Genomic DNA, 23961 nt, shown 5'->3' on the forward strand with positions numbered 1-23961 from the left:
GAGTTAGTTATAGAGGATGATCTAATAAGGATTGGAGTGAGTGTTCTGCTTTCTATGGATCTTGGAACACAGTAATCTTTAAAATGTTAGACTTGCATAACAGGCCAGGTCTGAAGAAGAAAGTCAGGTTGAGGACCCTTGAGTATTGTTTTTTTCCCCTGAATCTACTGGGGAAATTATATCTGTTGGGACCTGTAGTCAGTTCAATATTTGTTGGTAAGATTCAAGGTACAGGTCACAGGATTATGACTTAGATGAAAATGATCACTGAATGTCTGCAGTGATATCTGTACAGGCTGTAAAGGCTGGCCGCCTTTCCTTCAGCTCCCATTGGCCTGGAGCAGCGAACCTTGGCCAGTGGGAGCTGCGATCGGCCGAACCTGCGGACGTGGCAGGTAAACAAACCAGCCCGGCCCGCCAGGGGCTTTCCCTGAGCAAGCGGCGGACCGGCTTTGAGAACCACTGAACTAGAGTATCTCTGAAATTACTTCTGTATGAAAAATGACAGTGACAACAATGTTCCCTGCTGTTGGCAAAAGTTTTAAAACTGCTCCGTTAATCCTTTCATGTACATATACAAAAACGTAGCTAAATTCATATAACAGTATCTTGTCATGTGTAATTTTTATTCTTTATTAGAGAACCAGAATCTAGACAAACATTTTTTGCCTGATCCTTTTATCGTATTAAACCACTCAGGGAAAGATTTTTCAAAGACGCAAATGAGAGTTAGGCTCCTAACCTTCACTGACTTTCAGCGGGAGTCGGTCACCTAACTGTCCTTGGTGCCTTTGAAAATCTCCCCTTAGGTTTTTGTCTTATTGAAAACCTTCTCATTTCATCTATAAAAAGATTAATCATTCTTTAAGAAGCCATATAAGTTCTTTGGGGGTGAGGACCTTGGCTTGTTAATATATGTGAAAGTCTTAGCATACAAATTAAACATAAATAAATTGAATACTGGACTTAGTTGCAGATTTATTGGATTTTTTTTTTTGAGTTGCACGTCTGATTGAAGGGAATGAAGCAGACAACAGAATCTTTTGATATTTTCCCCTTCCCCTCTTTATTTCTTCTTTCAGACTTTGAGTTGTCAGAACTCTATCTCTACCACGCTGCTGCACAAGGCCAGTATATGGCTCTGATATCTCAACTAACGTCTGTGCAGAGCAGATTACAAGAAGAATTTTGCTGACTAGGATTTTTAAGATGAGTTGTATGTGTGTGTTCTATTTTTCAGCTTATTTTTCATTTTCCCCGGATCCTGGTCATGCAATAGTCTGTATTCACAACTTGTTCATTTTTTTCTTTATTTCATCTTTCTGATGTTTGTGACTTCTTCCTAAGCCTCTGATCCTTTTGAAGTTCTACTGCAACTCCACTTCTACAGCACCAAACTGTGTTCTAGTTCTCAATTTTTTATTTACTTTGTTAATCAAAGTTGACCCGTGCTTTTGTCACATCGTGGTGGGGGGTAGTATTGAACTTGGGAAAGAGTTTGAGAGTGTTTCAAAAAAGCGTTACCACATGGGTAATAAACAGTTATCATATAGTTAGGAGGAAAGTTGTAAAAGTCTCTTTATATCTGACTGTTTTAAAGCCAAGAGCCACTTTGAAGGGAGTGAAGAGCATTTCAAATGATATTATCGTCACTTCATATCTTGCATCTTTTCCTGTCCCTTTCTAATACCTACTCCTTGAAAGCAGCATAAAAACTTAATTTGCTCTACTTTGGTGTTATGTTAAATTCAGTGTCAAGTGAAAATGTTTAATAATTTAAAATTGCACATGGAATAACATTGCGGGTTGGTTCCCCCCCCCCATTTTTTTTTCAGTCTGAGGCTGTATGTTTAAAAATTTAGTTACTTCCAAGAATCCTTGGCATAATAGGCCATATTCTGCTATTTCTCTGCATGTTGAACTCCTATTGTTGTTTATAGGAGCTCTGTCTAAAGGCTAAAGGAGAATAGGGGCCATTGTATTTTTATAGCTGATTTTTTTTTTTTTTTTTTTTTTTTGAGGTACAGGTTTGGATTTCCCAGCACTAATGCAGTGACTAATCACCACTGAATAACTGCTGCATAGCTATTTCTGCATCTAATTCCCAAGGGTAAAGTGGTTAGAATAATGGATTCTTCAAAGTTTGTGTTTTTACATGACACCCTCAGGTTCATCTGTTTTTAAACATGTTTGAGCTCAACTCTTGAACAATATATGCTGTGTGCAGAGTTTATTTTTGTTTTTTAACTAAGAAGTAAATCAACTCTGTACTGATTTTTGTGCTGCAGGCAATTTCATTTAGAGTTTTTCATGCTCGCAATTGCATTCAGTGACAAGTCTGACCTTTTCAAACTTACTGTAAATTAAGTTGGGTGGGGAACAGAAGGGTCTAACAAGACAAAAATCATTGTGTTTTAGACGTGTACTGAAGTTTATTTATCCTTTTTTTATTGGAACTTGGAAAGCATGCCAGGCTGCCTGAAATACAGGGGAAACACACAGTGAAATCTTCAATAGTTATTAATATGGAAGCTCTTTATATGATGGGCATCTCAAGTACATATCACTCAATACAAGTGCAGGTGTTAAGTACAAGACTATACAATTCATCTGAAAGGTTTTAATACAGCAACAAATAAATACAAGGAAATAGTGGATTTCCCCCCCCCCCCTTTTTTTTTGTACCTCCTTTCCATCTTTTCTACCCTTCTTTCATTTTTTTCTCTTTGCATTCTTCTTTCAAGAACAGTGGTGGAGGATGGGGAAGGATATGAAAACAATATGAACTATTGATGGAACTGCTGATTTTAATAGCACTTCACCTACTTCCATGCCACTTTTAGAATTCACTTTTTACATGATACTTTTTTTTTTTTTTTTTTTTTTTTTTTGAATGAGAGCATGCAGTAGCAACACAGCTACAAATTGCTGCCATGACAGATGGAAGGACATGGTACAGTTTTAGGACTACTTAGTACAAAAGGTAATTCATGCTCATAATATTATATTCCTCTTGAGGTCCCTTCCAACCCTGATATTCTATGATACTAAACTCATAAACAATCAGATTTTAAGGACCTCTCACTGTGAATTATTTTCCAGTGTTTATCAGCAAAAGATTAACATGGTCTTTGAGCTGCCTTTTCCCACTACAAAGGGCAGTGTGTAGATCCTTCATCTTGATGTTAATGAAAGGACACTGTATTCACACTGATTCCTTATTGGTATGATATGATGCTAAGAAAACATTCAGCAGATTCTTCATCAGTAACATGATCAGCTTTCAGTACCAATAAAATCTACATTTAGTTCTTGATTCACCCCTGAACGGTATGAGCATTACATCCTCTCTACGTCCGATGACTGCTGTGCTCAACAGGGATTCACCCCAAGGGAAGGCAAGCAGCCCTTCTCCAGAAGTTTTGACAAGGATGGGCAGCTTAATTTTGTGGATTGGAATGTAGATGTAGTTTAATCTTGTGGATGGAGCTACAGAAGAGGCTGTGTGGGGAATGAGTTGAATCACTTTTATCCCTTGAATGCGCTGGCCATGTCCTTTAGTGGTCACTACCACCAACTTTTGGGGGCAGTGGTGGTCAGTGCCACCTTCTGGCAGAACAGAGGTTTCATATTACTTGAGTCAGTGCAACCCCTTTCCAGGCTGACTTCTCACCACCGGGAGCCCCATGCCCTTGGCAGAAGCTGACATAATTTCGGGCTGAACTTTTGGCCTTTAGTTTTTTCTTCAGTCACTATGGAACCAAAGACACATGTTCCTTTTTGCCAACCCTTGAAATCCTGCCTTGCGTTGTAGTAAATGTACACTCTTCAGAATCTGAGATTGCTTGATGTAACTTCAGTAGTCAAGAGATTTATCTGAACATTTCCCTCTTCCCCCCAAACACCAGCTCATGCCTTCACCCAATGTATTCTCTCTCTCTCTCTCTCTCTCTCTCTCTCACACACACACACACACACACACACACACACACACACACACACACACACACTAATGGAGTTACAATCTATTCCTACTCCTGCCTAAAAAGCACTGTCCCAAGATGGGTCCAGAGTTGGCACAGGTAGGCAAACTTTAAGTTCAGTGCTCATGTAAATGGTGGCGCACACTGGTCAGTTAGTGTGTGTGTCTCACATATTCCGAGAAGAGAAAGGGGGGATATGGCTGAAAAAGCAGCCAACAGGAGAGTGTTGGTGGAATCCACTTTATATTACCCTTTCTTCCACCATGTAAGGATCCAAGCGTGCAGGTCTAGACCCTGGGCTGTGGGCAGCATGGATCTCTGACATTTCCTCCTTGCCACCAAGGAAGATGGGCAAAGCAGCATCTCTGCAGTCCTGGAAGGCCAGGCCCATGGGAAATCCTGTCGGAGCTTCCAAGGCCTGCAGCTGCCTGATTTGCTCACTCCTGCTACTTAAACCAGGAAGTGACCCAGGTGGGCTGTCCAATCAACTGTGAAGACTTGTTGCAGTAGCTGGAGCATCACCACCATCATCATTGGACCCTGCTCTTGCCTACCTACTGCAATCTGCATCCAACCCTGTTCCTGCTCTGCTCCTGGCTCCTGCCTCGCCTCTGCTCCTAGCTCCCACCTTGCCCCTGATCCTTGCCTCTCCTCTGATTCCTGCCCTGATGCCTTGCTTCTGACCATTGGCTACCATTTCTGGCTCCGACCCCTGCTTCTAACTCTGGCTCAACCCTTGGCTCTGGCATTTGGTGTCTGACCCTGGCTCCGATTCTCAACTTTGGGTCCTTGTTCTGGTCTTTGACTCTGGCTCTACCCTTGCTTCTGGAAATTGACAACTGACTCTGGTTCTGACCCCCACTTCTGTTCCCTGGCCTCCCTGCTCCACCCATTAGACCTGAATTCCTGCTCTGACCACTAGGCAAGATTGCCTTCGTCTCAGTTCCTAACACACCCTTTTGTTAGTTACTACTTCTTCCCCCTCAGCATTTAACTTACACCTGATTACCAGGGTTGTAATTTACACTGCTATTTACCTCGCCTGCGAATCTGGCTCATAATCTTTGCTTAAGATATTAAAATAGTGATACATTGTACCCTTGACTAATTAGAGCTCCACAAACAGGTCTCTGATAAGGCTGTGTTTAATAAAGGCTTTTGTTGCAATGAGCTTTATTGACTATATCAAGATTTACCTTGCTTTTCTATGCTATTGAGAGAGTGGGTTATTTTGTATCATGCATTTTGAATTGAATTCTATTCTTGCAGTAGCTTGGAAGTGCTGTGCAGCGGAGAAATAATTGGGGATAATACATCTTTTGTTTTCCAGAGTTAGAGTCTAAAAAAGCATCTTTATGCTGTTGGCTGGAAGCAACACAAAGATAGAGTAAATAACTGGTGTAGAAAGTCTAAACTTTGAAACTAATGCCAAAAATAAAATCAACCTACCTTTACTTTTTCCACCCTACATAGACGTTTCCAACCACATCAAGTAAAAAGGCTGAGTGGGTGTATTATGTTTATCACTTAAGTTATACATCGTACATTAGCTGGTATGTTTGTTTTGTTCCTGACGATTAGTTTTAAAATGCTTTTGAGGCAGATAGGGAAGATTATTTTAGAGAGATTGTCACATTACATATCTGATGATACATCTCTTTTCCTGATTTTAGGAGGAGGGCTAGCAAAGACAGTGATTCTTTATTTTTCTGATTTTTTTTCCTCCTCCCGCACAGTTTTGATTGAAGTGTAAAATTGTGGGAGTACAGAATTCAGTGTCAAGATATTACCCGCTATCAGAGATGGTATAAATGTTTTCTGAGCTCGTGTTTATCTACAGCAACTGTCTTATGGTAGCCATGTTTGTATCACCCACACAAGAACCCAAATGGGGTATCATCAAACAGTTACAACCCATACTTTCTGGGGACCACATCCTGAAAATCTTTCCTGAACCCTCTCTTCTGGCCTCCGAACAACTCCCCAGCCTCGCTAAGCTCATCATCAGAAGCAAACTCCCCACAAAGTAGGGCTCACCAACTCAAAGCAACACTAGACCCTTTCAGAACAACAAATGCAAAACCTGCAGACATATCTCCACTGCTATGATGTTCAGTACACCACCGCCACAACACGCCCTTCAAGATCCCTGGGTCCTATACATGCTTATCACAATATGCGGTATACTTCCTCCAGTGCATCAAATGACCCAACAACAACCAGTCAATAACTACACTCTCAAATGAACTTGCATAGAAAAATGATATAGGACAAAAACACCTTGTCATCCATGGGCGAATGCTTTTCACAAAGTGATCGCTGTATATCTGACCTCTCAGTCCTCATTCTCAAAGGAAACTGCATAACACCTTCAAAACTTGAGCTTGGGAACTTAATTTAATTGCTCTGCTAGACACTAAAAACCGTGGACTTAACAAAGACACTGGTTTTATGGCTCATTACAACAATTTGTAAAACACCCTACTGCCTGCTAACTTTTAATTGCCCACTTCATTTTAAGTGGTCTCCTGTAGCATAAGTGAACCCCTCATACTTAACAATCTTTCCCAACTTGTATTTAGCTTAGACATTCTGGTTATCTTCCCCAGACCTGAAGAATAGCTCTATGAAAGCTTGTCCCTTCCAACAAAAAAAGCTGGTCCAGTAAAAATAGTACTTCACTTACTTTGTCTCTCTTTTATGGTACTTAAGTCATTTTATATAGATAATAGCTTTCTGTCCAAGGCATAAAATGAGGAAACTCAGATCCACATGTAAGTGCTATGAATACAATACAATTTTGATATAGCATTCTTCATGGAAGGTATTGCAAACTGCTTTACAGTGAGACTCGGTCAGAGTTTAAGAGATTTAAATGGGAGAGCTGGAGGGGAAAGTGAATCAGTGGGTAGGAGGGCGAGAGAAGATTCCATATCAGATGGGGCAAATCAATGAGTCACCCTTGAGCATCCCACCTCCGGTGATGAAGAGACAGAGGAGGGCAAGATTAGTGAAGCAGGGTGGATGTAGAGTAGATGGATATTTAATCTAAGTAGTAGGATGGACAAAGTCCATGGTGAATTTTTGAAAAGCAGAAGGGCATTTTTTTCAGCATCTATAGGCTAGGACAGTGGTCCCCAAACTTTTCAGGGTCACGTCTCCCCTCCCCTTACACCTGTCTGTGGCACACCCACACACACCCAGAGCCAGGGGAGCGGGGACATGGCTCCTGGGGAGGTGTGTGTGGGGGGGCATGTATAACAGTAAAGGGGCTGAGGCTGGAGTGGCAGCTGGGGGCGGGTCTGAGGTCGGGAATGGAGCAGTGGCCAAGCCTGGAGTGGGGCTGGGATCGGGTGTGGAGCCACTGCCGGGAGCGGAGCCATGGCTGAGAGTGGGCTGGAGCGGGGCTGGGTGGTGCTCCCTCCCCATCCCCTGTGGGGGCTGACCTGGGCCCCACCCTGCCCCCCTGAATGTTCCTCTGTGCCCCTCTAGGATGGCATGCCCCACAGTTTGGAGATCTCTGGGCTAGGGGTTGGGTTGAGACTACTGAGAACAACTAAACTTTACAGGAGAATGATGAGTATGACTAAGTTTGGGACCAGTATGATCCAACTACTTGCAGAACAAGAGTATTTTGGCCACAGCATTTTAAGGGCTTGCCTATGTAGGGATACTCAGGAAAATTAATCCAAATGAACTAAAGGTACAAATTTAAACTGCATTAAACCCCTGTGTGGACACTCATACAGAATTAAAGTGGTCTTAATTTGGTTTTGTTTAATTAATTAATTTAGCATAGACAGAGTTAGTTAAGGACAATTCTGGCAGTCTTTTACAGATGGTGATAGATTTGTAGACCATGAAGATGGAGAATTTTATGACCGCTGCAAGATTTCTGCCAGTATGAACAAAGTTATGAGCTCAATTGCGAAGAATGCTAGTGGATCTGGAAACAAAGACCTTGTTACCTGGAAGGATTTTTGTCTTTGAAGCATTCAGTTCAGTTTTAGGATATTAAAGTGTAGCTAGAAGCTGGCAGGCAAGTAAATAGGAGATTAGATGTGTCAGAGAGTGAGTCAGTTTAGATACAGCATTGAGAGTCATCCACATGAAGGTAACCAGTTAAAATATTTTCCCAGAATCTTTACAATAAACTCGCCTTTCTAGAGAGTTTCCATGTTAGAGGTAATGTTTTGGAGTGGGGAGGAGAGGTAATGTTTTTTAGTTTGTGTATTTCCTTCTATTCTTCTTAGCATCCAACCACCTCTCCACCTCACAACCCACAGGTTTATTGTATCCTTGTGGTGATAAGGTGACTTTTTTTTTATTCATAGCACACCAGTTTTTATGTGGAGGGGCATTCCATCTGTACTTCTTTGTCACTTCTCTGACCTCATGCCAATTAAGCAGTTGTACTCTTCCCCCGCCCTCAGTTTTGGATCCTTTTTTGCCTCATTAAGGGTGAACGGTAGCTGTAATGTCCAGTTTTAAGGATCCCACTTGGCTGTTCATGACTTGGAGTGACCACATTTCTGATGTAAGGTGATCTCTTCAGGAGCTAAAGATTTACTCTGTTTTTTTTTCTAGACAGCCATGCCCTTGAGTAATTTTTGAATAGTGGTATTTTTTTCTGAAGGTCAGGAGGAAGATAAAACATAGTAATATATGTAATATATGTACTTATTCTGGCTTTTGTCTAAGGGAGTGTACCTGAGTAGGACAAGTTTCTGCCATAACTAGGGTAGCTTCTTTGGGTTGACTTTTATCAATTGGTTGTCTAGTCATTTGATGCATTTTAATTACTGTACATGCAGCAGAGGCAACATCTGATTTTTCTAAATAAGTTAAATAAATAAATACATCTAAAATGTAAATTTACTCATTGGCTCAGAGCAGAATTATAGACCTAGTTTTCTAGCTTGCTTTATTCTTAGAAAAACCTTCATACTTCAACACAGTCCTTCCTTATGTTGGGGGATAGAGATAATGTCTCCTTTTGTCATCTTTCCTTGTCTTGGTCCAGGAGTACCAAGGCTAGAGGGATGATGAAGAGGTGAGTCTATTTGTGGTGTTATTTTTTAATCCAGCTGGTCTGCTGTGAGCCAGGTTTTTACTTTTATTATTATTTTTATATTCTCTGTTGTTATTATTTGGCTTATTTCTTCTTGCTGTACAAAATGCAAAGATAAAGATAGACTCTGCCCCCCAAAAGATTGCAGTCTAAAAGACAAAGAGAAGGAAAATCCAAAGGAGAGACTAACTTAATGGGAAGGACATGGAGCTGCTCTGTAATAGTTTGTGAATACCTGGTTATTGGGATATTTACTATATAATATGTAGGTTTAGTTTAAAAGTAGGGTGTTGGGAAAACAAGCAGGAGAACAAGACAGTGGTTCCAGATAAGACACCTCTGAGTAGGATCCTGGGTAAAAGGACTCCAGCAGGGCCTCTTATACAAGGTGCCTAGTTCTAGGGGTCTGTTCTATTTGAGCAGGGCTCCTTTGTTATTTTTCAGGTCTCCTCTGAGAGCTTTGGCATTTTCAAAATCTACTTTTCCAGTACACGTGGTTCTTAGGTTTTCTTCTCTCCTTGCATTTTCCTACCTATCCATTGGCTTTCCAAAGAAAAGGGAACTTAGTTGGCAAGCACCCATCCGGAGATTTTCTTAAATGCAGGTGATTTATAACTCAATTGCTCATCTATCCTGCCAATATTCTTTTTGAAAAGTCTTGTGTTACTTGGAATCCTGCATGTTGTAGACCCTTTTCCCGTCCTTTTCCTTCAGGAAATTTCTACCAAGGGCTTTTTCCAGCTTTAGCCTCCTCCAGATTTTTTTTTTCTTCCATCTTAACTTTGAACCCTTCGTAGTTAGACTGTGGTGTAATGTTTGGTTTTCTTTCCAATCTCTTAGAGGCATGAAATTAGTTGTTGTTACCTCTGATATATGGTGTTTTGTGTCCTTCCCTAGGTCTTTTTCTTGCCTTGCATCTTTTCTTGGTCTGTGAAGATGTTTACTCTAAGAATAGGCAGTGGCACCCTCTGGCTTTTGCTGTCTACACAGCTTCATTCGGTCCTGCTGATACAGAGTCCTTGTGTGAGTACAGCAGATTTATCAGCCACAGTGACTGTTATAAGTGGACAGAGATTTTGAGAGAATTGGGAGTTAAACATATCTTACTGCATATGGGCCCTGCAAAATCCATATCCGTAGTCAGTCCTTGGTTATCAGCTCCCATCAGTCATCACATGCTGCAATGAGTTGCAGAAATCAAATTAGCAGGCAAGTCTCATTTGGTTACATCAATCAGAGGTGTTGCCCTCATGATGATATGCATAATCCTAGGTTCCCTCACTGCATAGTTTTTAATTTTAATTATGAGACCTGCAGTATAATGAGAGGATGGCGAAATGCCTTTGTTTCTGCCCTGCTTTAGTTTACTTTTGTTACCTACAACCTTGTCTGAATTGTCACTTGGGGCAAGGGCAGTAGAGAATGTGTTCTTGTTATAAATGTAAATCCTCTTACATCGTGATGCTGTATAAAACTAGATGTCATGACATGCCAGACAGAACCATGTCACTCAATAGTTTTTTAGTCAGTCACTGTACCACTATATTAAAACATCAAGTGAAAATTAGCACAAGACTGCAATAGTCCCTTAAAATTCATGGCCATTGTCATGTATGTAAAAATGCAGCTTTCTATAAATGCTAATATCTAGAGTCGCATAAAGAACTGCTACATAAATCAACAGCCCCATGGTTGATAAAGAACAACCACTCGAAAATCCTTGCATGAATTTATTTATGTCCAGATAGCAGAATGCTGCTACCATTTCAATAAAAAGTTTCCATCAGCGCCTCAAGCCTGTCATGTGAACCTCTTCCTCTAAACAGATACCATAACTAACTTGAAATACGAGATAAGATCAATCACTTTTAAGTTCTTTGTGGCACAGAAAACAAAGATAAGATGCTATTCATTTCTTGTGATGGGGATGAAAGCAATGTACTTCATACATAACGTTTTGGAGTTTTTCTCACATAAACCTTCCCCCCAAAGTACTTATTGTGTCACATGTTATGATCTCTTGTGGTAACTCTTAACTTTCATCACTACTACAAGTGCCAAAGTAATAGCAGAGCAGAAAAGACTATTAAAACTAGGACAGGGCAACCAAACTTGGATTCATAGATTTTAAAGCCAGAAAGGATCATAGAATATACGTTCTTCTGCATAACAGGACATAGAATCTCACCCAGTAACTTCTGCTTAAGCTATAGCATATCTGCTAGAAAAACATCCAGTTTTGATTTAAAGATTTCAAATGTTGGAGAATCTACCAGGACTCTTGGTAAATTGGTCCAATGGTTAATTATCCTCACTATTAAAAATTTTCCCTTTATTTCTAGTGTGAATTTGTTTAGTTTCAGTGTCTAACCATTGGATAATGTTATGTCTTTTTCTGTTAGATAAAATAATCCTGAACCTTCATCCAAACCTTCACCAAAAAAAAATTTTTTTTTTTGAGGTTTCTGGATCTAATAGTTCTAGAGAGAGCTTCTTATTGGAATCCAAATGATGGCGAAGACAGTACCAGTTGAAGGATGGCAGCTCCAGTCATTTTAGTGGTGTAAAGCATTTGTTTTCTAGCACTTGTGGTGCATGGGGTATCTGGCTATATCTGTCCCTAGTGTCCTCAATCTAGCACTGCTTTTTAGGTTTGGAGAGAATATAATAAGTCTTATAGGATTAGTTTAATTTCCAATCCCTGAAATAGATACAAAAAATTTAAAAACTATTTTTGTTCTACTTTAATGGTCAAGGTTGATCTGTAAAAATTTAGAATACAGTACTTCTACTACATGGTTTGATTATAATGTCAAGGGGTTTACGTGGAAGACTCAGCTGTATGAACAAAAGATTGCAGCATGTTCAAAATGGCATGTGAGTCTGTGCTGTTAAACAGATACCACCACAGCTACCCTCTCAGGCTCACAACAGGATCAGTCATTGTAATTTTTCTCAGTGGAACACAATGTAAAACCCAATTCTGCTTGTAATGGGAATAAAATTATTCTTTTATTTAGATGTTTTTTTAAAAAATGAACTAAAGTAACTGAACTTTTGTCCCTTGCCCTGTAGGACCACAGTAAGTCTATGAGAGAAATGTTTGTGCTTTGTGGGCCAAATTCAACTGTCAGCAGTGACTAAATGGCTGATCATGTGGAGAGCTTTCATCTCCTGTTGAAGTCAGTGGGAGTTGAAGTGAACTCTGCACCTCACAATGGGCACTCAGCACACTGTAGGATCTGGTCCTTATTGAGACTAGTGTTTAGCCAGCATATTGGATTATTTTGCAATGAATATACTAGCAAAATATGCTGATAATGACGTCCTGAATCTTCTGTTGATAAGATTTTTAATTTCTCCCAATGCAAAAATGACAGTGTGAGCTAATGAAAGGGTAGACTCCACTTTTGATGAATACATATGACTCCTGTCAACGCTAGCAGTAGTTAATCCTTGGAACTTTTATTACCTTTCAACCTGCATATGTGTGTGGCAAGATGAAAACTAATGTTTGCTCAGACTTTATAATTATTTGCAATGCCACAATGAACTCTCTTGGTTTCCACCTGTGATCGAATGGACTGGACAGGCCCTATATGTGCAGTGCAGTGTTGGTACATGTTGGGACTAGTGACATAGGGAAAGGTAGAAGAGAGGTCTTGGAGACCAAATTTAGGCTGCTAGGTAAGAAAGTAAAGCCCAGGACCTCCATGGTAGCATTCTCTGAAATAATTCTAGTTCCATGCACAGGGCCAGTTAGACAGGGAGAACTGCAGGACCTCAATGCATGGATAAGAGAGTGATGTAGGGAGAAGGGTTTTAGTTTATTAGGAACTGGGGAAACTTTTGGGAAAATGGGAGCCTTTACAGGAAGGATAGGCTCCACCTTAACCAAACCAGAACCAAATTGCTGGCATGTAAAATTGAAAAGCCATAGAAGAGTTTTTAAACTAAGGACTGGGGGAAAGCTGACAGGTACAGAGTTCACATGGTTCGAACACAGACATCCCATAGGGGAGGATCTATTAATAAGTATTCTCTATTCTAGTAAAGAAGAGAGGATAAAGTACATGTGGGAACTGAAGAGAAACTGTCAAACAAAAAAGGAGTCCCATTGAATCACATCACATGAAGGCAGACAACTAAAAAGTGATAGTAAAAAGTGCTTGTATACATGTGCTAGAAGTCTAAATACTAAGATGGTTAAACTTGAGTGCCAGGTATTAAAGGAGGATATTGATATAATAGGCATCCCAGAAACTTGGTGGAATGAAGACAATCAATGGGACATGGTAATACCAGGGTACAAAATATACAGGAATGATAGAGTAGCCACTCCTCCACCAGCGTGACCATGATGTGTGAAAGAAAGCATAGAGTCAAATATAATAATATTTTAAATGACAGGTTTCAGACTTGTACTTTAAATGACTTGTACTGTACCATAGAATCTCTATGGATAGAAATTCCATGCTTGAATAATAAGAATATAGCAGTAGGAGAATACTACTGATCACCTGACTGGGATGGTGATGGCGATTGTGAAATGCTCCGGGAAATTAGAGAGACTATAAACATAGAAAACTCAATAATAATGGGGGATTTCAACTATCTCCGTATTGACTGGGTACATGTCATCTCAGGACGGGATGCAGAGGTAGAGTTTCTAGACACCATTAATGAATGCTTCTTGGAGCAGCTAATCTTGGAACCCACAAGTTCAATTCCTGATTTAGAGCCAAGTGGAGCACAGGATCTGGTCCAAAAGGTGAATATAGCCGAACTGCTCAGTAATAGTGACCATAATATAATTAAATTTAACATCCTTTTGCGGGGGGAGGAAGATACCAAAGAAGCCCATCACAGTAGCATTAAATTTCAGAAAGGGAAACTACACAAAAATGAGGAGGCTAGTTTAATGGAAATTATAAAAGGAATAGTCATAAGAGTGAAATGCCTGCAAGCTGCATGGAAACTTTTTTTAAAACACCATAGAGGCTCAAATTAAGTGAATATCACAAGTTAAAAAAAAATAAAAGGACCAAAAAAATGCCACCATGACTAAACAACAGAGTAATAGAGGCAGTTAGAGGCGAAAAGATATCTTTTAAAAATTGGAAGTCAAATCCTAATGAGGAAAATAGAAAGGAGCATAAACTCAGGCAAGTCAAGTGTAAAAGTATAATTAGGCAGGACAAAAAAGAACTTGAAGAACAGTGAGCAAAAGACTCAAAAACTAATAGCAAAATTTTTTTTAAGTACATTAGAAGTAGGAAGCTTGCCAAACCAATCAGTGGGGCCGCTGAACGATCAAGGTGCTGAAGGAGCACTCAAGGAAGATAAGGCCGTTGCGGAGAAGCTAAATGAAGTCTTTGCATTGATCTTCACTGCAGAGGTTGTGAGGGAGATTTCCACACCTCAGCCATTCCTTTTAGATGACAAATCTGAGGAACTGTCCCAGATTGAGATCTCAGTAGAAGAGGTTTTGGAACAAATTGATAAATTAAACAGTAATAAGTCACCAGGACCAGATGGGGTTCACCCAAGAGTGCCGAAGGAACTCAAATATGAAACTGCAGAACTGCTAGCTGTGGTAGTAACCTATCATATAAATCAGCTTCTGAACCAGTTGACCAGAGGATAGCTAATGTGATGCCAATTTTTTAAAAAGGCTCCAGAGTCGATCCTGGCAATTACAGGGCGGTAAGCCTAATTTCAATACAAGGCAGATTGGTTGAAACTATAGTAGAAAAGAGAATTATCAGACACATAGAAGAACTCGATTTTTTGGGGAAGGGTCAACACAGCTTTTGTAAACGGAAATCATACCTCACCACTCTATACTTTGAGGGGGGTCAACAAACATGTGGACAAGGGGGATCCAGTGGATGAAGTATACTTACACTTTCAGAAAGTCTTTGGCAAAGCCCCTCACCAAAGATTCTTAAGCAAACTAAGCAGTCATGGAATAAGAGGGAAGATCCTCTTGTGGATCAGTACCCTGGTGAAAAGGAAACAAATGGCAGGAATAATGGTCCGTTTTGACAATGGAGAGAGGTAAATAGCAATGTCCTACAGAGATCTATACTTGGACCAGTGCTGTTCAACATATTCATAAATGATCTGGAAAAAGCATGAACAGTGAGGTGGCAAAGTTTGTAGATGATACAAATTTACTGAAGATAGTTAAGTCCAAAGCAGACTGTGAAGAGTTACAAAGGGATCTCACAAAATTGGGTGACTGGGGAACAAAATAGCAGATGAAATTCAGTGCTGATAAATGCAAACTAATAATGCACATCGGAAAACAATCCCAACCACACATACAAAATGATGAGGTTTAAATTAGCTGTTATCATTCAAGAAAGAGATCTTGGAGTCATTGTGGATAGTTCTCTAAAAACATCCACTCGATGTGCAGTGCCAGTCAAAAAATCTAACAGAATATTAGGAACTATTGGGAAAGGAATAGATAATAAGACAGTAAATATCATAATGCCACTATATAAATCCATGGTACACCCGTGCCTTGAATACTGTGCGCAGTTCTGGTTGCCACATCTTAAAAAAGATGTATTAGAAGTGGAAAAGGTACAGAAAAGGGCAATAAAAATGATTAAGGGTTTGGAACTGCTTCTGTATGAGGCGATTTTAAGGACTGGGACTGTTCAGCTTGGAAAAGAGATGACTAAAGGGGGATATGATCGAGGTCTATAAAATCATGACTGGTGAGAAGAAAGTGAATAAGGTAGTGTTATTTATCCCTTCACATAACACAAGAACCTGGAGTTGCCCAATGAAATCAATAGCCAGGTTTAAAACAAACAAAAGGAAGTATTTCTTCACACAACACACAGTTAACCCGTGGAACTTGTTGTCAGGAGATGATGTGAAGGCCAAAAGCATAACTAGATGAAAAAAGAATTAGATAAGTTCATGAAGGATAGGTCCACCAGTAGCTATTAGCTCTGGGTGTCCTGAAGCCTCTGACTGCCAGATGCTGACACAGGATACCGAGGGATGGATCACTTGATAATGGCCTGTTCTGTTCATTCCCTTTGAAGAGTCTGGCATTGGCCACTGTCTGAAGACAAGTTACTGGGCTAGATGGACCATTGGTCTGACCCAGTATGGCTGTTCTTATGTTCTCATTTGCTTCCCCACTAGCAGAGTATTTTGTCTCATGGTTATTGTACGTTGCTCCCTCCCCAGCCTTTGCTGCTGACTTTTGGGTCAGTGTGGGCTGGCTCCACACAACCATGCTCCTGGCAGACTGAGAGTTGCAGGTGCCTTGCACTTCTATACCTCTTTTATCCTGAGCTGACTTCCAGCTACTAGAGACTAATGGAAACCTGAGAGTGAAACAAGTCAGATGTTCTTAATTTGCTGGTTGTTGCCAAAATCTGTTGGCAGCCGTTCTATTCTGTATGCATTGAAAACAGGTTACTTACATTTTCCCCCTTTTTGCTACAATTGTAATGTAAACATGCAAGCTCTAGCTTTGTGGGTTTTTTGGGGCAGAGCATGTGTGTTGGATTTCAGGCAGCCTGAGAAATGGACCTATTTTCCTACAGTCATTCTGTTTTTTGTCACATATGACCACAAACAGCATTATATTAAATTAAAGTAATGTTCTGATTCATGGGAAGGGAGAGGTAGCTAAAGAAAGCTCTTTGTGTCCACTGGCCAAAATCCCACACAGGGTGAACGAGGTTGAACCATTGAGCAATTTTATGGCATTCTAATTGTTGATGATAATTTTTCAGAGTATATATTATTTCGACATACGGCAGCAATCCAGTATCATTCCAGCATCATTTGATGTGTAAATGCACGTAAAGAGTACAGTAAATGTTGTACCTTGCACCAAGTACAGAAATAAGTTATGAAAAAAACAACAGAACAATACCAGAATGTGACTAGTTTCAATTAGTGTCTGAAAGTATATTGAGATAATCTTTCCTGAAAGGCCTTTGAATTTCAGACTATGAACTCTTTGCCTCTTGGCACACACACATTCTTTCTCTTGGAAGATTCTGAGTAACAGTTGCCCTTTTTTCTTTTTTAAATACCCTTGAATCACAGGACTTGCATATTCTGTTTTTCTTGTTACAGGTCTAAAGCCATAAAGACACTGTCAAAGTAATGAAGAGAACATTGTATACTGCATGCAAGAGCTGAGGGAGAAGGGGTGGGAAGAGATAATCCTGTCTTCAAGCATAGGACTTGATCCTGCAAAACCTTTCTCATATCAAGTGTTCTGTTAAGGTGAATGGGACTTTTCACATGAGCAAAGATTACTCTTGTGAGTAAGGGCTTGCAGATCAGGACCACACTATGATTCTGGTTAAAATGGTCGAAGTAACTTGGCCAGATTTTAGGATAACAGTCATAAAGTGGTTTAAATTAGGTGAAACACTGTTAAAGAATACTGTGGGTACAAGGAGTTTATTAAGTAGAAATTTTGCAACACTGGGGTCAAACACTGGAAAAAAGTGAAATGGCTCCCTGAAAAGGACGCACACATACACTGCAAAAGCAGAATTAATGTGCAAGTTGGCAGCATTTCTAAGGAGCCACATGACTACACTGTTGGCAGGAATCATCTGCACAAGGGGCCCAATTTTCTGTTCTCCTGCATCTTGTGAAGTCATTTAAGCTAGTGCTAAGTGAATACATAGTACACTACCAATCAGAATGGTAGCAGTTTTCCCCTACCATGCACTCACTGTGCACTGGTGTAAATGGCCAGATAGTAAGCTCTTTGGGACAGGGACCAACTTTGTGTGTGTGTGTGTGTGTGTGTGTGTGTGTGTGTGTGTGTGTGTGTGTGGCACCTAGCACAATGGGATCCTGGTCCATGCCTTGGGCTCTGAGTTGCTATTGTAATACATATAAGTAATAATAATAATACGTAAGGTGCAGAGTAATGGAGAATCACGCTCCAGAGCTGCCTAATGCATTATAAGTACATATTGTGCCTCCTAATACAGAGGGCCTATGGAGTCTCCTGCTGGACATATGTTTTCTGGCATGTGCCTGTGTGTAGCACCTGCCAGAATATGGCCCCTTGTAAAGTAATCTTGCTAAAATATAGCTCATAAGAGACTCCATCCTCTGGGTGCTAGGGGTATGGTACTCAGGTGCCCACTACCTTGTGAGATTGGGTCTCTGGAGAGAAGGAGCTCCTTTATGCTTATAGCTGATGGGGGGATTGTTATTTTGATTTTATCTGATTATAATGCACTCATTTGGGTAGGGGGGAGAAATTCTTAAATGTTAATTAAACAAGAGAAACCAAAATTCCCTCTACTCCCGTTGGTACAGACAGAACATCACAGAGGGCAACAGCTGACGAAGATAGCAGCTGCTACGGATGCAGGAAAATACAAGTTTACAAGTTCCCCATCTGTTCCCTTTCCCCTCCCTCCCTCCCCCCTCTTTGTTGACAACACTGATATTTCTTCTACTGAAACCGTATGTGGCTATCACTAACCATTTTCATGAATGTTCAGAACATGCTGAAAGACTGGGCTGTCGCCCAATCTCATTCTCCTCCTTTATATGTCACTGGAGAAAGAGAGCTAGACTGAGATGTTGTCCAGGGTCATCTTATTGTACTTATGATGATGGCAGCAATTCACAAGCTGAAGCAGCTGACTTGTTAACCTTATAAAAAGATGACATTATATTGCATTTAGCTCCGTGGGGGTTCCTTTTTTCTTCTCTTTCTCCTTTTTTTTTGGTGTCCCCAAGTTAGCATTAGGGAACATCTCAGTTGTCACTCTGCTTCTGAAGAGCTGCTAGGATTATATGATAGCTGTGATTGGATAGACTTGAAGAACCAATTTCTGCTGAAAATAATTAATATGGTATATTTTCACCCTGTACAGAGCTTGAGACAGAGCCCATTAAGGTATAACATGATCCAATGGCTGGAAGCTGAAACTAGACAAATTCACATTGGAAATAAGGTGTAAATTTTTAAGTGAGAGTCATTAACCATTGGAACAACTTACCAAGGGTCATGGTGGATTCTGACCATTTTAAAATCAATATTGGATGTTTTCCTAAAAGATCTGCTGTAAGAATTATAATTAGGGAAATTCCCTGGCCTGTGTTACACAGGAGGTCAGACCAGATGATAACAATGGTCCCGTCTGGCCTTGGAATCTATGAATCACAGAGATCATGATTCTTGATATTCTCCATTAAAGTCTGTCTTACAAAGGTCTTGGTCCTGTAATACTTAACATGTGATTAACTTTAAGTGCATGAGCAATCCCATTGACTTCCCTTCCCTCTGAGGGCAGCATGTTGGGCATGCATTCTCTTATCTCCTGGGCATGGGGCCAGGACCCCCAAGAGGCAGAGCAGCGGCAGCATCAGAGAGCATATGCCTTCAAAAGCTTGGGGGCCAGCAAGAGAACATACAAACAATAACACAACCAGAAAAGCAAACATGTTAGCAAGATCCCTGCTCATTTTGTCTAGGGCAGGGAGCTCTTTTTGTGAAGTGAGGAGACCGGAGGGGCGGACACTTTGGATGGGTAATGATAGACCAGATTATCTGGAACAGCTGTACATAAAGGGTGGTAGTAGGGGAGCAGTTTGTGGGAACAAAACAAAGCCTAACAAATGAAAGTGAAGCTATCCTATTTTATACTTGTAAACTATTTTTTGTTGTGATGGTGGTGTCTTGGTTTAATTGTTTCTTGTGCATGATATACTGTTGTTTGTCTGTCTTGTCTATGGAATTATAAGTTTTTGGGGCAGAGACAATGTCATATTCTTTATTTGTACAATGCCTCGCATAACGGTGCCTCCATCCTGACTGGGGCTTCCAGATGCTATCAGAATAAATGAATATATGATAGTGATGTTGCTTGTTGTATGCGCGTATTAATGTATCACAAAGACCACAACTATTTACAGAATCAAGGTCCTGGAATGCATTACCTTGCATTCTGAGTAGAGTTCTGGATTTATCCAACTTTAAGGGCCAAATTTTGCCTTGACATACACTCCATGTAATCCTGTTGAAATCAGCATGTTTTGATTGCGAACTGGATTTGGTCCTAAGTTATTCAGTATTTTACTTCACTTTTTAAAAAGGCCTGAAACACAAATATTAAGTAACATAAATCTTAAGATACCACTATTGTCCTAATCTCAGTTTCAAAATAAATGATTACTGTGTTACAGGTTCACATTTGGAACACGAAATGACTCCATTCATCACTTTGCTATTCAGGATTTGGTGTCAGGGTGTGGTGCTAATAATGTGTTGGACGTATTTAAACACTCTGATGACCTAGCTTTAGAGTCAACACTTAACCTACAATGATACTAGTTTCTCAAGTAAAGTAAATAGTCAATGAAAATAGACTTTCCTTACCTGTTCATTTTGCCTTGACTCTGGGGTTTCCTGGTTGGTGGTGCTTCATGCAGAACAGACACCATGGGAACATCCTGCTTGCTGTATTAAAAGGGTGATTCACTGAAAATATAGTAAGTGTCACCTTCCGTGCTATCTGCAGTGTTGTAGTTGGTCTAGTAAAAGATATTACCTCACCCACCTTTCATGTTGTCAGTCATGAGGCATATTTTACCTCCTGTGGTTTAAAAAAAAATCTAGTGAAACCAGTATGTTTGATTAAAGCAAAAACAGTTCCTGAGATGAATCATGTGAGACTAATTTAAAGGGAAAAAGGCACTGGAAGTTTAAATCCATTTACTCTGATTAAGGACTTTATCCGGTATAACGAGTGTCTCCAAAACTCCCACTATTGTCTGTGAGAACTTAGAATATGCAAGGAGTGCAGAATCAGTTACCTGAAGTCAATAGAGCCAAATCAGTTTACACCAACTGGGGATCTGGCCCTGTATGTTCACAAAAGTGATATTAGAGGGACAAGGTGGGTGAGGTAATTTCTTTCATTGAACCAACCTTGGTTAGTGAGAGAGAGAGAGAGAGAGAGAAGCTTTCAAGCTACACAGAGCTCTTCTTCATGTCTAGGAAACCTAGAGTGTCACAGCTAAATACAAGGTGGAACAGATTATTTAGCATAAGTAGTCAACACACATTTCAAGGGTCCATTCATGGTAAAGTGGCCCCATCGGTCAGTCATAGGGAGGAAAGGAAGGGAAAGAAAATGAAAGGGGGGGGGGCAGCTGAGGGTTTGTTAGTGGGTTATGGATTGTTGTAATAAGCCATAAATCCACAGTCTCTGGTCAGTCCATGATTTTTAGTGTCTAGCAAAGCTGTGCATTTAAGCTTCCAGGCTCGTCTTTTGAAAGTGTTGTGCAGGTTTCCTTTGAGGATAACGACTGGATAGGTCAGATACAGAGACTAGATACTAAAAATCATTGCCTGAATAGACACACTGGATTTATGGCTTATTACAACAATCCATAACCTACTAACAACTTCCTCCCAGCTGCTTCCCCCCACTTCCTTTCCTCCCAGTAACTGAGTGGGCGTTAATGGGCCACCTAACCTGGAATAGTCTTTTGAAATATGTGTTAACTACTTACACTAAACAATCTGTTCCACCTTATATTTAGCTATGACACTCTGAGTGAGGCCAGGTCACTACTATACCTATATTGGTGTAATTACACCAGTCAGGGGTGTGAGAAATCCACACCCCTGAGTGAGGTAGTTTTACCAACCTAATTTCTTCTCCCCCTCCCCCATATAGACAGCACTATGTTGATGGGAGAGCTTCTCCCGTCAACAGAGCTACTGCCTCTCGTGGAGCTGGATTAACTACACGACAGGACAAGCTCTCCTGTCAGTGTCGTATCCTAGCATCTTCACTGCAGTGCTACAGCTGCACTGCTGTAGCGCTGTACATGAAGACAAGCCCTAAGTTTCCCAGACCTGAAGAAGAGCTCTGTGTAGCTCGAAAGCTTGTCTCTCCCATCAACAGAAGTTGGTCCTATAAAAGATATTACCTCACTCACCTTGTCTCTCTCATATCCTGAGACCAACACAACCACAATAACACTATATACACCAAAGTGATAGTCAGTCATACAGCGACCCTGGCCCCATCTACCCTATGATTTTTTAAAAGGGTCCTACATATACAGGTTAAATACTATTATGCCAGAGAGTGTGGAGAGTGCATCACTGTGTTTAAACTATTAATTGGGACTGGATAGTGTTGTTCTTGAGACTGAAAGCCCTCTTCAGATCTCTTACTCTTTTCTCATGCAATACTGAGGGAAGTTGAAGTAAAGAGTACTAAATAGGGCTGTGTATCTACTGTCTCAAACAATTTTAAAAATGGTTTAAAGACATTTATGTCCCACCCACAACATTTGGCATACCATGCATTTAATGTGTGTTTGCAGAAACCAATTATAAACCTGTTTTAAAATTTATTTCCCAAATACAGTGCTTAATACTTGTTTCCTAAAATGGGGGAAAACTTTAGTGTAGACAAAGCTTGTGTGTTCTCTGACATACTGGGAGTGGAATAATTACAACTCAAGATGAAAACTAGTTGATTTGTAATTTTAAAAACATTTTAATATTTTATAGCTAGCATTACAGCTTGAGAATGGTGCAGGCTACATACTTGTTGGTATCCTATAGTCACCTTCAACTTTTTTTTTTTAAGGGGAGATGCCCATTTTTCAAACTGTTTAATTCACTCATCCATCACTTCCATACCAACTTTTTAAGCTCATTCAACTATTTGGCCTCCTGTAAATAATTCTGGTTACAATTCTGCATTTCTCATACAGGCATAAATTCCTGTGGGAGCCATCGGGAGTTTTTGCTTGTGTAGAGACCACAGAATCAGACCCATTGTAAAAAGAAAAATTAAAAATCACATTTCAAATGCTTCCTTAAGTTGTTTTGCACCATGGTCTTGGGGTTGTCAAACAGAATGTTACTATTGCTTTGCCCACAGCCAGCTGAAATGAATCATATTTTAAAATCCAAATTTTTTTTTAAAGTAGATCATCTTTTCTGGTTCAATAATAAACTACTTATCTGTTTTAAATAGCTCAGAGCAGGGTTCCTGATTCAGTTTAGTCTTCCTAATAGAAAGGCTGAGGACAATGCAGGAGGTAGTAAAGCCTCTTGCTAGGAGAACTGTTACTCCATGCCAGCTTTTGAAGGGCCTGTACAGGCCTGCTGAAACTTGGTCAGTTTACAACGTGTTGATCTATTTCTCTAATCAGTCACATGTTAGCTATATACTGTCACCAGATTTGAAAGTTAATATGTGCAGCTGAGTGCTTCTGATTAATACAGTCCACATATTTAACAATCTATTGCTGACCTACTATTTCAGAGTTAACTCTTTGCTGAACTAAACTCAGCACATTATTACGCTTTTGTAAATCAGGCATTCCCTTGTAAAGGTTGCATTGTTAATATGATATATTAACCAACAGAGACACCATGAAAAAGTCAAAATTTTGCCAATCACTAGCACAGATGTCTCCTGTTTGGTATAGGGAAAAGCAGTGGTAATCTCAGATGTTCTTGGCACATGTTAAAAATACTTTAATGACAGCTTTTTTGCCATTACCCATAATGGTAGTATTACTTACTATTTTAATCTTTCATTACCTTATATAGTGGTTAAAATATATATATTATTGTATAAAACTGGAGTCTGATCCTGCAAGTCAGCAGGTCTGTTTGCATGAGACAGTTATTGGGCTTTTGGGATGCTTATAAATACAAGTATCAGAGGGGTAGCCGTGTTAGTCTGAATCTGTAAAAAGCAACAGAGGGTCCTGTGGCACCTTTGAGACTAACAGAAGTCTTGCATCTGAAGAAGTGAGGTTCTTACCCACGAAAGCTTATGCTCCACTTGCATCTGAAGAAGTGAGGTTCTTACCCACGAAAGCTTATGCTCCCAGTACTTCTGTTAG

General features: G+C 40.1%; 1 protein-coding gene and 1 long non-coding RNA gene across 6 annotated transcripts in view; both read left to right on the forward strand.

Annotated features, from left to right (window-relative positions):
- LOC135982630 (uncharacterized) overlaps window positions 1–7330 on the forward strand; it is an 83410-nt gene extending 76080 nt beyond the window's left edge. Inside the window, exon 2 of the long non-coding RNA XR_010600085.1 lies at window positions 1083–7330. This is a non-coding gene — a long non-coding RNA (uncharacterized LOC135982630). The remainder of the gene's footprint in view (window positions 1–1082) is intronic.
- The window catches only part of FOXO3 (forkhead box O3), a 146510-nt gene that overhangs the window by 77958 nt on the left and 44591 nt on the right, over window positions 1–23961 (forward strand). For 3 of the 5 annotated variants that reach the window (XR_010600083.1, XM_065590197.1, XM_005287653.5), the window contains exon 2: window positions 9952–10077. The exons of the other annotated variants lie outside the window; for them this stretch is intronic. Coding sequence is in view for 2 of the 3 variants with exons in the window: in XM_065590197.1 (XP_065446269.1) it covers window positions 9952–10077 (126 nt within the window). In the remaining variant the exon portion in view is untranslated. The remainder of the gene's footprint in view (window positions 1–9951; window positions 10078–23961) is intronic. 5 annotated transcript variants of the gene reach the window in all.

Source organism: Chrysemys picta, chromosome 3 (genome assembly GCF_011386835.1).
Source record: "Chrysemys picta bellii isolate R12L10 chromosome 3, ASM1138683v2, whole genome shotgun sequence".
Taxonomy (NCBI): Eukaryota; Metazoa; Chordata; order Testudines; family Emydidae; genus Chrysemys; species Chrysemys picta.